At 37.1% G+C, this 13521-nt stretch overlaps 1 protein-coding gene across 2 annotated transcripts; it reads right to left on the bottom strand.

Moving 5' to 3' along the window:
• Positions 1–4254: 4254 nt before the first annotated feature.
• On the bottom strand, positions 4255–11178 carry LOC125277638 (serine/threonine-protein kinase pim-2-like). Of its 2 annotated transcripts, XM_048206110.1 has the most exons (8): positions 10440–11174; positions 9190–9411; positions 8856–8950; positions 8662–8712; positions 8093–8474; positions 7827–8006; positions 6963–7106; positions 4263–4747 (listed from the first exon to the last, which is right to left on the bottom strand). In XM_048206110.1, the coding sequence occupies exons 1-7, from the start codon at positions 10756–10758 to the stop codon at positions 7003–7005; spliced, it is 1353 nt and encodes a 450-aa protein (XP_048062067.1). In that variant the 5' UTR covers positions 10759–11174; the 3' UTR covers positions 4263–4747; positions 6963–7002. The 2 variants fall into 2 exon arrangements, with proteins under 2 accessions (XP_048062068.1, XP_048062067.1); XM_048206111.1 differs by lacking the exon at positions 6963–7106 and having other exon boundaries at positions 4255–4747; positions 10440–11178.
• Positions 11179–13521: the final 2343 nt, after the last annotated feature.

The raw sequence follows: 13521 nt of genomic DNA on the forward strand, positions 1-13521 counted from the left end.
TTTCAGTGCAGCTTCAAAGGGCTTTAAACGATACCAGACCAGGAATAAGGGTCTTATCTAGAGAAACGATGGTTCATTTTCGAAAAAAAATGCAACTGTATATGCTTTATGAACACAAAATATCGCCTTGCACGTACTTCCGCTTTCCGCATTCTTCAAAAAGCTTACGCTGTATGTCCTATGCCTTCCCTATTCAACTTACGGAACGAACGCGGCGCCAGTTTCGTTTTTTTTCCGTAATTAGAATAGGGAAGGTGTAGGACATACAGCGTAAGCGTTTTGAAGAATACGGAAAGCTACAGATTTTGTAGGCTTTGCATACACATGTGCACATGTGAAACCATAGAGCCCCCCCCACATAACAAATCCCAATTTAACCCCTGCCAATCGGCCAATGAAGTTAATGCAGCTATCAGACAAGGTTAGCAAAGGCCGATCGGAACGAAACTCGCTGGGCCTTTTTAATTCACAGCCCTAGAGACCTGTGAGAAATTTGAAAGAAATCAGCCACCGTGGGGCACCTTCAAGTTTTTCACAGCCACGACATTCATGTCACATGGTAGAATTTCCTCATTTTGAGCAACTTTGCCTCTAGGACCACCTCTGTTCCATTGAATTGTTCATTAAATATTGGAGAATATTTCAAAAACCAACTCTGGCGAACTACTACTAGTCCTAGATTTTTGGCTCAACCTTGATAACTGTTAAAATGCTTTAAGTGGCTGTAAATGGTCTTTTCCATGTATGATCGAGATTACAGGCTTGCTAAAGCCAAGAATCATTTTACACATGTGCTTGAAAGCCTTAAAATGCTTGAACCCTGTTATCTTTTGAAGAATCAAGTTTAGAGTGATTTGTGTTGTTCTCTTCTGCTACAGCCCTTAAAACATATTTTCCATCCTGCACACCAATGGCATTTTAGTGTCAACAACATTTTGCTGCAGAATTTTAAATGTGTTTGTACTGACATTTCAGAGCTTCAGTCTATGGAAATGGTATCTGTGAATAAAAACAAGAGTCTCCTACAAAGATGCTTCAGACGTCTTGGAATATACTGCACATATGGACTTCTTATGTTACTGTTATGCCTTTTTTGGCCTTCTTGGGGCTTAAGATGGTGACTATGAAAAGACATTGTATGGAAAAGAGCTGCGTAAAGATTCTTCAACATTGTCCTTTTGTGTTCCACTGTAAAAATATAAGACTTTGGACTGACATGAGAGTTAATAATGATGATAGAATTTTTTTAGATGATAGAATTTGGGTAACTATCCTACAAGTTTCAAGATTGACCTAAATCTTTCTTATAATACAAGAAAAAACTGCTTTAACCTAAATAACCATGAATGGGAGTCATGCACCTATTTTCTTTTTATTATTATTTTTGTTCAAAGGCTCTAGTCTAGTCTAGGCTCTGCTCGACCATGTAGATAGAGATATTAAACCGTTTTATTTCAGGAAGCACAATAACAGGCCTTTGTCTTTTCACTTCAAAAGTTTCTCATAGACCGGGACTGTTTAAAAGCATTTCTTTTCTATTCTTTGAAAGCATTTATTTAATGGGGTCACATCATACTTTTTGGGGCAAAACAGACAAGAGAACTGCATAATTTATTTTCTTCTGTCCTTTTGTATTCCACTGACAAAAAATAACAGTGTATGAGTTTAAAAAACATGAGGTTGAGTTAATAATGATGATAGAATTTGTTTTGGGTAACTGTTCCTTCAAGGTTCAAGATTCACCTGAATCTTTCTAATAATACAACAAAGGAAATGAGAACAGAGACTGACTGTTTTTTAACTTTAATAACCATGAAGAGGGGTGTCATGTCAATCTTTGAAAGCATTTATTTAAAGGGATCATGCCATACTTTTTTTTAGAATCCCAGTAAGATCCACTTGTAACGTTCGTCAAGATTTTGTTTTTGGGTCAATGACGTGATGGGTCATTTTTTTTGTAATAATAATAAAAAGCAAAGATATGGCATCCAAAGTATGTAAGGTAGTTCAACTAGATCTCTTTTATTGAATTCCAAAGGTTTTAATTATATTTTGCTACATATAAAGGTATTTTAAAGATTTTGAAATGTCAAAAGGTCATTTGGTTTAACCGTCCAAAGGCAATACAGCCATATCTTTTGTGATAAAAAACATCTTAAAATGTAATAAATGTATGTTTTATTCTGGCATGATTTTATAACATAATATATCAACGTAGTACAAAATGGTCTTAAAATTATGTGTATAAGTCATTGCTTTGTTTGAAGAATGTCCGGAAAAATGAATTTCATTGATGTCATTCGGAGTAACCAATATAAAGAGACCATTTCGGATCAAGTCATGCGGTCAATATTATGTGACAGGATGTAACATCATTCAGACACCTGCAAAGGATCACATGATCAGTAACCAATTCTCTCTTCATGTTTTCACTTGCTCATAGGCATGTCCCGAAACATCAGGTCATTCGGTACAACTGCTATAAAACATAGATATCAGACAGGCTAACAGGCTAGATATCAGCCTGTTAGCACTGTTTGAAAATCGTCATTTGGTGTAACCAAATTTTGGTTAAACCGAATGACTTTTTTGGTGACAAATTTTGTCCATATTGTAAAAACAAAAAACAAAAGCAGTGTTAATTGATTATAAAAACACAATCTCATTGTTAACACTTAATAAATCTTCAAAATTAATTATATCTCCATTATGTTTTTTTTTTACACTTTTAAAAACCTTATTCGTCAATGACCATTTTATTATTATTGAGCTGAATGATGACATCACTGCTTTCTGCAGAGCTGCTTTACAGCCAAGGCCTAATATTAACACTCTCCATGCGTGTTGGTGATTATATAAATCAGTGTCAATCACCAGCTGGCCAGTGACATTTTTATGAACACTAACAATGCAATGTTGCGAGAACATGGATATGAAGGACGCTCTGGATTGTCGGGCCAGCGCACAAGAAGTGAAAGGGAACTCAATTCGTTACTCGATGAGTGTCAAGTTATGTGTGTGCAAACATCTGAAGTGTGCATCCAGATAGCTGCGTCTCACACATTGCACAATACTGAATTGACCGTTCGCAAAGTCCCGCTCTCTTTAGTTACTGTTGCTATGTCCAACAAGCCATGCCGATATCTCGCCACATATCATGTTCTCACGCAGTGAAAAATACATCGCAGACCAAAGAGGACACTGACAACGCGTCGACAGACAAGACAGAGCAGGTTACTTTTGATATGAAACAGTCTCAAATTTCAAATTTTGTCATGTTTAAAGACATTTAAACAATAAATACCGTTTTGTTGCTCTTTAATGTGTCATGACCGATCGCTGTAGCGCCTCAGTTCAAGCGGCTCATAACCCCGATCATCTCTTCCTACTAGTTAATTTATATCATTAAATAAACATGAATGAACATCATAAGGAATGTTGTTTCAATCGCAGAAGGACGTCAGCACTCAGCACACACCATTTTTCAAGTTCAAGTCCATCTACATTAATCTGCTAACTCCCCTGACTGCTTTGTCGAACAAAATGGCAGATTCAGCATTATGATTGGTTAGATCGCCTGTCAATCAAACTCCTGGCGAAGGGTCAATTGAGCTGTTTCACGTCTTCTTGTGGTTTAATGGACAAATTCATAGAAATTATGTATTAAAAAAATGCGTGTCTCTGTGAGTATCCTGGTAAATTTAGGGTGCGTTCCACTCCAGTTTTAGACACGCGCTTGCGAACTTCCCTAAACACTTCCCCTCGGGGGAATCCCTGCCACCATTTTGAAGTGCGTTCCACTTGGTGAAGTGGACGAGGGAAGTTTATATGGACAGAGCCTCGCTCCCTCGATTTTGACCGAGGGAGCGAGTCTACTTCATATGTACACTTCAGGCAGCTCCATAACCCACAATGCAACACGATTATGACATCACCGCATATCACGTTTAATTTACTCCACCACAAACAACTCTATGATATATTAATTATTTTTTAAAACATTTAAAACACACATATATACATATAGAATGCTGTATTAAAAATTTTTTAAGGGATACAAAATAAATAATAAATCAGCTCCATTGCGAAATCCAAGTGATCAAGGGCTTAGGACGTTCCAGTTCAGCCCATTGCAAAGGTTCCGCCAGAAGTGGGCACTCGTGCAACGTAAGCAATGACGTACATCCGAGTCAACGAGACCGAGGGAAGTTAGCGAGGGAAGGGCATTTAAAAACCGAACTGGAACGCAGCCATAGTCAGTTATGTCTTAAGTGAACATAAACAGCTGCGAAAGAAAACGCATGTGTACAATATAAGTAGGCTTTATTTGAGGTCTTAAAGTGACAGCAGCTTAATAATCCTGGACAAAGAAAAAATCATTCACTGCTCTAGACTGAATAACTTTTGTAACTTTAATGAGGATTCATCTGTTTCATTTATACAGAGAAGAATTGAATTCTGTTTGTAACATTATTCATTAATGTTCCTGTTCATAACTATAATGCTGCTTTGAAACATTCTGAATTGTATAAAGTGCTATATAAATAAAGATGACTTGACTTTTAAAACAAAGCAAATGTGTTGACTTGATGACTTCTTTCCAGTCTTCAGTCTCTCATGTTCTCGCTCAGACGTGGACAGGCTCTGATCTCTGGTTTGGCAGCTTGAGTTCCTGTCAGGATGATATCCATCCAATCCTGCTTTTAATCCAGTGTGTTTTTCTAGACTGGATGGTGTGTGTCCAACCCTGGAGAAGAAAAGCAAAATAATTCTTCACACTGACTGTCTATCACATCCCAGTCTCTTAGGTGGACTTCAGGCTTCGGGTCAAGTCTCGAGCTCGAGCCGTCCACCAAGGACAGCGAGCAAAATGTGTTATTTCCAATCCAATACAAAGATTATATGTGACCTGATCCAGCAAAATGAGTCACAGTGACCCAAATTTCAAAATTGAGATTTTGGTATCAATGGAAAGATGAGACAATAAGCTTTAAAATGATATCCTAGTCAAAGTCATACCTTGAATGGTTTTAAAGATATACCCATTTGAATTATGGTCGTCTGCCCTCTTTTTCAAATTGAAAACCTGAGAAAATCGCTTTTAAAGTTTTTTGCCCGTTTTTTTGTTGATATCTTTCAAAATCCATTGCATTAAAAGGGATAAACTATTTATTTTACAGCTTAATTTGACCAAAGACATTTATATATATATAAATACTAAACTAGGCTGAAGCTCAAATTATTTGAAAGTATTTATTTGAATTAACACTTTAAGACCTGAAGGCTTTTTTAGAGTTTTTTTTTTTGTGTTTTTTTTTGTTGTTTTTTTCCCTGAGCGACACACACAAAAGTAAAGACTCATAACTCCAAAACTGTAGCAAGGAGAGTCAAAAGGTAGGTATCATTTGATAGAAAACATTTAAAATTTTAAGAAAATATAAATTACATTACATTTGGACATTTTCTTGCTGAGAAACAGCTGATAAAAGACAAAATTATATATACTTTTTTAAAAATAATTTTTCTTTTTTTTTATTTGACATGGAATAACTCAGGAACACAATAAGATCGCTAAAAAATTCTTTTTTGGTGATGCTCTTCTATATGTGAGCTGCATCTGGTTCAAATTTCGTGGTGATATTATAAAGAATAGTTTGAAAAATTGTTGTTCATTTTTTCCTCAGCCAGGTGGCGCCAACGGGCGGTAAACTCCGGTTTAGAGGCGCTTCTCAGCACTCGTTAGGAGTTTTTCAAAATGGTTAGATGCATTAAAAAGATGAGATTCATGATATCTATTTTGTGTTATTCCACGTTGGAAAACGAACATGGATGGTTCCGGGAACATTGGATACACACTGCATCCCGGAGAGATGAGAGACATGTTTTTAGCCAAGTATGTTAAATCATTCCGTGAGCAATATCTTGTGATCAACGCAATATATTATATTGATTTTGGATTCGTTTTAATCTTGAGAATCTAAATATTGATGTGCCATTTTTATGATCTGTGCATTTTTCATGAAGTTATGAGCACGTGAAATATACATACTTGTATTCAGTTAGCTGCTGTGCTGTTTTTGTTGTAAACGCATATTACTCAGACTCATTAGAGGGTGAAAACAACGCAACAGAAGCATGTTGGAGGCTTGATATGAAAGCTTAAAGTCTCTGGTTTTGTATGCAAAAAGAATTTTTGTGCTACCTATATGGATTCAGTTTTTATTGGCTTTTAAAGAGAGACACGCAAATGGGAGTTTTATTTTATAAGGTGCGCTAGTCTGACAGGAGGATGGCTGGACCGATCGCGTGCCTGTCAGTCGAAACGGGCTTCCCATTGTTAAAAATCAGCGTTTAGGTCAGTGTGTTTACATTTCTAAGCTTTTTGATTGGTTCTATACAACGTGTAACACCATATTTGTAGAGCAGAGATAATGACGTTTCAGGGGATACCGGGAAATGCTCATAAGTGACGAGAGGAGTTGAGAAGTTCATTTCCAGCGAATTTAGTAAAACCATGTCAAATTTAACAGCCATTTAAATACCTTTACTCAAATATCTGGACTACGAAATTTTGGGAGATTATTTTTGAAAGTCTGTTCTTTGAAATTAGCTTAAAAAAAATAAAATAATTTTTTTCATTGTTTTTCCACATTATTGGCCCATATCTTAAAATAGAACGTTGAGACTTCCGACTCATTTCGCCAGATCGGGTCACATATGAACATGTTGTGAACTCATGAATGTCACTGATTCTGTTATTTTCCAGTTTATTACTGTGAAGCTGTTTTGAAACAATCTGTATTGTATAAAACGCCATTTAAATGAAGATGAATTGACTTGACTATAACAAGAACATTAAAATCAACAAATTTGAAAATCTCACTAAAAAAAAAAAAAAAAAATCCAGAATTGAAGACAAAAGCTAATAATGATCCTACTCTGTCTGTTACACTTCCTCACACCTGAATCACTGATCGAGTGAATCTCCTGAACTTCTCCAATCTAAAGCAGATCATTTCTTATCCATTCATGTTGTAACATCTGCTCTAACGTCAGGCGTTTAGTTGGATCCAGGGTCAGGCACTGGCTAATCAGATCACTGCATTCTGTACACATTTTATTAAGGAGAGAGCTAGTTAGTCATGACCATCTATGAAAACAGCATCTGAAACATGATTAATAGAAGGTAAAGTGATCTTTATCTTTCCCTTAAAGGTGAAGTATGTATTTTCTGCAGCACCTAACGAATAACAAAAATAAACCATATTTTCAAACAACCTTGCAAACGCCCCTTTCGCGTGTCATGTGCTCCCCATCTTAAACATCAAAAACGCAGCTCTTACGGCAGGCATGTTTCAGGTCCAACATATTAGGAACACATATTAGGATGATGCTGTATAATACTGAAGCGTCCATTGTAGCGTGTAGCATCACGATGCCCCGTTCACTTTGACGTGTTCATGACCTGTTTAACCTTTGAAGGTATTAAATGCAGCGAATTTTGGCTTTTACTTCTGTAACTAAAGCTGAATTTCTTTTCCCATGATCCCACTGTGGCTAAACACACTCAAGCTCCACCTGTTACAGTAGCCACGCCCCCAAACACATGCTATAGGTTGAGCTGGAAAGAGATTGAAGGCTCTCAATGTTTTGATGGTGATTGGGAGGCTCAATGTTTACACTTTTGTGGGAGATAAACACATGAATGGCAAACTAGTCGGTGAACAAAAAACTGGGAATGTATTTTAACATAAAAACATACTTCACCATTAACAGCCTTTGCTTTATGTGTGTGTTTGTCAATGTTATCAATATTATTCGCTCACCTTTAGATAAGTTGGAGTTCTGAAATGAAACTTTGGCTTGTGTGATTTCCTTTGCATCACGAAAAGGAGGACATGCGTTCACCATCTCGTACATCAACACTCCTAGAGACCAGACATTCGCTGGGACGGCGTGGAATCGAGGTTGTGTGAAGACTTCAGGTGGGCAGTAATCCAGTAATCCTGTAAGCAAGACATTTGCACATTATTGAGCAACTTTTTTCAAAGTGTCCAATAATCATTAAGTCACTACATCCAGGTTTCCTCACCAATGTATATGTCGCTCTCGTAGCCATCGCTACTGAGCAACTGACCGCAGCCAAAGTCTATCAGCTTGAGCTCTAACGTGTCTTTCTTCAACAGGAAATTGTGCGCATGAACGTCATTATGGAAAACGCCGTGCTCGATGCAGTGTTGTACAGCGAGCACAGCCTGTCGCATGATGACCCGCGCTGTTGTTTCGTCCAGTTGAGGATTACGAATGATGAAGTCCAGCAAGCTCTCGCAGGGTTCAGGGAACTGCATTATGAGAGTGAATTTTCGAGGATGTTCAAACCAGTCGTATAGCTGTATGACGAAGGGGCTTATGGGTTCTTGCCTCATCATTAGCAGCAGCGCCACTTCTGTAATGAGAGGTTTGGGATGCCCAGGCTAGAGAAAAGTAGAAGACAGAAGAAGGTTCAAATTCATATTTTTAAAGGTACTTTTCTTTGATCTTTGTGGATCATCAGAGCTTATTTGTCTGTTACATTTACACCTAAAGCTTCCTACAGGTGTATTATCTACAGTAATCTGCACTGAAACAACTCAACACACATTCGGCTTTTGGCCAACTTACAATATCAAGGTAAAGATCGTTGCAAGTCTTGCGCATCCGCTTGATGGCAACCTGCAGAAATGAAAAAAGAAACAGTATTCAATAACAGTAACCGTATTCAAGCTCATAACATCTGAGTATCAAACCATCTGTATTAAATATGTTTTGATACATGCAAGAGCAAATGTTTCTAGAATTCAGCAAGATTGCTTTACCTTTTTGTCGTCAAATTTGCGGGTTCCCTTGAACACTCTTCCGAATCCACCGGATCCAATCATCTCTCCCGCATTATAGAGAGACTCAAAGGAGTCTGAAAAACAAACAGAAAAACATGAGAAATATATGAGCTGGCTGGATCCTTTCTTTTATATTAAAAATATCAGTGCTGGTTGTCTTGAGAAAATAATATGAATATGGGGAAAATAATATTAATATGGAGAAAATAATATTATTATTCTCTGAAAACAAGCCTCAAGATATCTTTAGTGGAAAAACAAGACAACAATACTGTTTAAAACAATGTTTGAGAAATATTGACTGCAGATTTACCATTATTTGGCTTGACACCTGAGTGATCTGGATCAGGTGATGATGGATCGGGATCGGGATCAGGATCGGAATCGGAATCGGAATCGGCTGGAGGAACGAAAGGCTCCACAACATCCACAGCACTACTGTCACAACAGCAGCCGAAGGGACTCTTCACAGCCTTCCACACGCTCCTGAGGAAAGAACGCATTCTTTCCATCTTCTTACGCTTTGTAGGTTTTTCTGAAACAAAGGGAAGAAAAATGAACACAAACAAACATCTCTGACCTCATATTTAACAATAATATAATGACATAACTTCAATTTAACTGTTAAATGTCACAAATCCAAAGTAATACAAATATTTCTGCAAAGTTAATACAAAGTTATCTGTCTGACGACGCCTTGCTTCTGTTTAATACATGCATAAATGTCCCTTAGGGGTGACCAAACATTTCTTTCACAATATTAAGTAATAATAGGCGTTTTATTTCACGATAACGATCTTGTTATTTTTGTTTTTTTAATTGATCTTTTATTAAAAAGAGCACACATTTCCAGGCTCAGTTCTGGCAATGGCAAAGGTCATATGAACCATGTCTTAAAATATATTTCACATTTAAATATATTGGTAACACTTTAGTTTACGGTCCAATTCTCACTATGAACTATAGTTGCTTATTAGCATGATTATTACTAAGATATTGGCTGTTTATTAGTACTTATAAAGCACATATTAATGCCTTATTCTGCATGACTTTATTCTACATCACTTAATCCCAATACCTAAACTTAACAATTATTACTAACTATCAATAAGCAGTAATTAGGAGTTTATTGAGGCAAAAGTCATAGTTAATAATTAATAGTGAGAATTGGACCCTAATCTAAAGTGTGTCCAATAAAATATATTTTAATAAACATTGATGTTTTATTAAATACAGCAATGCCTTATTAAAGACATATCCAACTCTGTTAACATGAATACTGGTCATAACAGCCATTTTGACATCATTTTGTGCTTATTTGACCATTCAAGCGAACAATGTTTATGCTGTCTGAGAAGCAGCTTTCTGTGTGCGTTTCGGGTGTGTGTCTGATAGCGCGAGATTGAGTTCATGGCTCATTGTGCTTCCCAGCTAACAAAAATATATTCTGAGAATGTTTTGTTCAACTAAAATATTTCAGAAAATAAAATTTCGCTGAGAAACAGTAAATGTGAGCAGACCGTAACATGTCAAAACAATGTAACGGTCATCATTGTGTCCCACCTGTCGAGCTCTTGTTCACAGGAGAAGCCTTCATGGCACCCTGAGCAGTCGGGACCTTTGAAGACTTCGCTGGCTCGACGGGAACTTGACCTGGCAGCGGAGGACACATCCACCATTGGAGGCTATTGGACCTGGACAAACTCAAGTCGAGGCTGTCGGACCTGGACAAGCTCCTGTTGCCGCAACTGCCCTGTTCATATTGATCGTCCGATGTACCATCGCACCTCACGATGTACGTGCCTCTGCTGCTAAAGCTTGTCAACCCACATAACCACCTCTCTACATTGCCCACAGAGCGGGGTAAAGATGGTGTGGACATGATGCCCGGTGAAGAACTGTGTGAAGACTCTGAAAAGGCAGATCTGGACACTGTGGCCTAATCACTGTGTAGACGCTATAAAGCTGCACACCGTGTTTAGTCTGTACACTATGTCTCAGTTTCTGCAGTCGGTCTCTCACACAAGAACTCCTCGCCATAAACCATCAGAAAGATTCTGCTCGAGCGCAGATATATGGAGCGATCACTGTGACGTCACAGCACACAGCGCAGGAGTCGCGAGGAGCATTTTTCAAACAGTGAAGAATGAAGAACTTGACGCGCGGGCAAGCGCGTCGTAGCGTCATATCCCTTCGAACACGTGAAGTTTGACGAAAATATCACATTTTAACTTTATGAATGGTAATTTATTTGACATGGTTGTGCATTTGCTATTAAAAATATTGGTTCCATTAGGCTAACATGAACAAATTATGTTATTAAATATGTATTATTAAAATCACAGTTTGTATGTTAATATCATTTAATGCACCTGAGCTAACATGACCTAACAAAGTTGTATTTTTAAAAAAAGATTATTAAACACTGTAACAAATGTATTGCTCCCTGTTAGTGAATAGTTAATGCATTTACTTACGTTAACTAATGGGAGCTTATAGACAAGTGTTACCAAAGATTGTAACGGCATATATATTAAGACGGCATGCACATGCGTATTACGTGTTTAGTCGCGGAATTAAGGTATTTCTGTGAATGTGCGAGACTTCCGATTTATTAGCCGCTATAAGAAAATAATGAGAAGAATATCAAAGTGCAGTGAACTGTAAAAATAAGGTGGATATATAGGCATGAGCGCGAGAGCTCTCTCAACTAATGCTGTAAACTATACAGGGAACCACAGCTGGTTATTAGGTTAAAATTGATTTGTAAGCTACTTACATGTAGGCTAAATTACACATAAGGAAGTTTTTTTTAATAACGTTATGATACATTTTTAATGACAATTATTTTTTCTACTCTTTTTTTATGTAGGCCTAAACATTTAAATGGTGGCTGTCATAAAAGATAGCCTATTTATACATTCAATATTGAAGCACATGTTAAGTAGCCTACAAATACAATGAATATGCTATAGCCTAGTGTGCACATATTTAGCAAAATGCTCGTCTCAAAGTTCATTTTTGTAGCTGAATAATGAGTTTTTGGGCATTGAACGGCTTTTCTGAGGTAGGTTAAATGTGACATTTTTATAAGCTGTTTTATTGATGCCTTTCCACGGTTGAAACACTGATTGATCGATTGCATTTGACATGATACAGATTTCGGTAAGTTGTACTGTATCTTTCAACATACCTGAGGATGTTCAATCATGTTTATTTTGTGTTGTGACTAGTAAAGTGGAAGAGATGGTCGGTTATTTCGCCAAAAAGTGACTAGTTTGCAGGTATGATAAATTAGAAAACTGAATAAAGCCAATAGTCTGGAAACAAAAATATTTTTTCATACTCTGATTTCTTTTTTTTTTTCCATACTTTTCCAGACCTGAAAGTAACTCAAATCAAATTCCATACTTTTCCAAACTGCGTATAGGAACCCTGAGGTCTGAAGGGGTTAAAGCTGCAGTCCGTAGGTTTTGCCTCTTTGTCTCCATCTCAGTGCGGATCAATCTAATGTTTTGAGGAGAATGTGTGGCTGTCAGTCACCGCACCGGTGGAAACTGTACTGGTACTTCAGAATCAGATTGTAGTCTTGAGTATGTGGTCTTAATTGGCCAAAATAAGAATTTTCACCGAAAAATGAAATCTGAAAAAAGTAATCTGCCACTTTAGTTCTGACCAACTGAGGAAAAAAAGCATTACAGTAAATCACACCGCCAATGGTGATTAAATCTAACAATCGCTTAGCTCAGATCATGTCAAACCGTGCAAATTATTATTATTGTTATACTTTGTTCTGAAATTGTTAACAACATCAGCATTGCATGACTACATGTATTTAGTGTGTATTAGCCTTACCTGTAGATTTCACTTTCTGTACAGTCTAATCTCTAACGTTAATTTGTCATACCATATAATCCACCATCAAAATTATGTTTAATTATTGCAGCTGCTGTGAGAAAAGGCTATAAATGATCCGCCTCACATGCAATATAGCCTACTAGCTGGGACTCCTTCTTTATGTAAACAGACGTGACGTAATGACGCAAAGATGAATGGCGGCATGCTCGAATTTCCCGCGGAAACCCACCAGAACCACCCGAAATATAAAACATTATTACAAGCTTACCTCTGTGAATCGGGCTAAGGTAAGGAGATAGTTTTGAACACAGGCTGGTTATGCACTTCAAAAAAATACTCAAAATTATTTTGGATAATTTTGAACCCAAAAAAGTTACCGACAGCAGCTTTAAAGGAAGTTTTTTAATTTAAATGTAAAAAAAAAGTGGGAAAATAGACTATTCAGTCTACAGTCACATACAGAAGTTTATATTAATGATTCAAGTGACCTTTTTGTAAATATTTAGTAATTTAACTGCAAGGAATTATTTTTACTGAACTGCATCTTCATATCAGCTTCATACTGTATATATGACCCGTGATGGATATTCCCGCAGTAACTGAAACTCTTCCCAGTAAAGTTCAGTTTGTTCTTCTCAGAGCAGCTTTCATTAGGCTACATCGAATCATTTTGAGTAGTGGCTTTATTGTGTGAGTTCAGTAAGCTGTTACCGCTCACAGCATCAGTTATAGCCTATATTTAGCACAAAAACTGTGGCTATTATTTAACCACACCAGCTTATGCTGA

Source organism: Megalobrama amblycephala, linkage group LG10 (genome assembly GCF_018812025.1).
Source record: "Megalobrama amblycephala isolate DHTTF-2021 linkage group LG10, ASM1881202v1, whole genome shotgun sequence".
NCBI classification, from domain to species: domain Eukaryota; kingdom Metazoa; phylum Chordata; class Actinopteri; order Cypriniformes; family Xenocyprididae; genus Megalobrama; species Megalobrama amblycephala.

What these genes read in the sequence shown, in the direction of transcription:
- LOC125277638 (XM_048206110.1), bottom strand. Translation starts at nt 10,758, where the DNA reads ATGTCCACACCATCTTTACCCCGCTCTGTGGGCAATGTAGAGAGGTGG. An exon ending in GCAAATTTGACGACAAAAAG is followed by an intron (nt 8,713 to 8,855) that starts GTAAAGCAATCT and finishes TCATTTCTGCAG; the next exon opens with GTTGCCATCAAGCGGATGCG. An exon ending in CGAGAGCGACATATACATTG is followed by an intron (nt 8,007 to 8,092) that starts GTGAGGAAACCT and finishes TCTTGCTTACAG; the next exon opens with GATTACTGGATTACTGCCCA.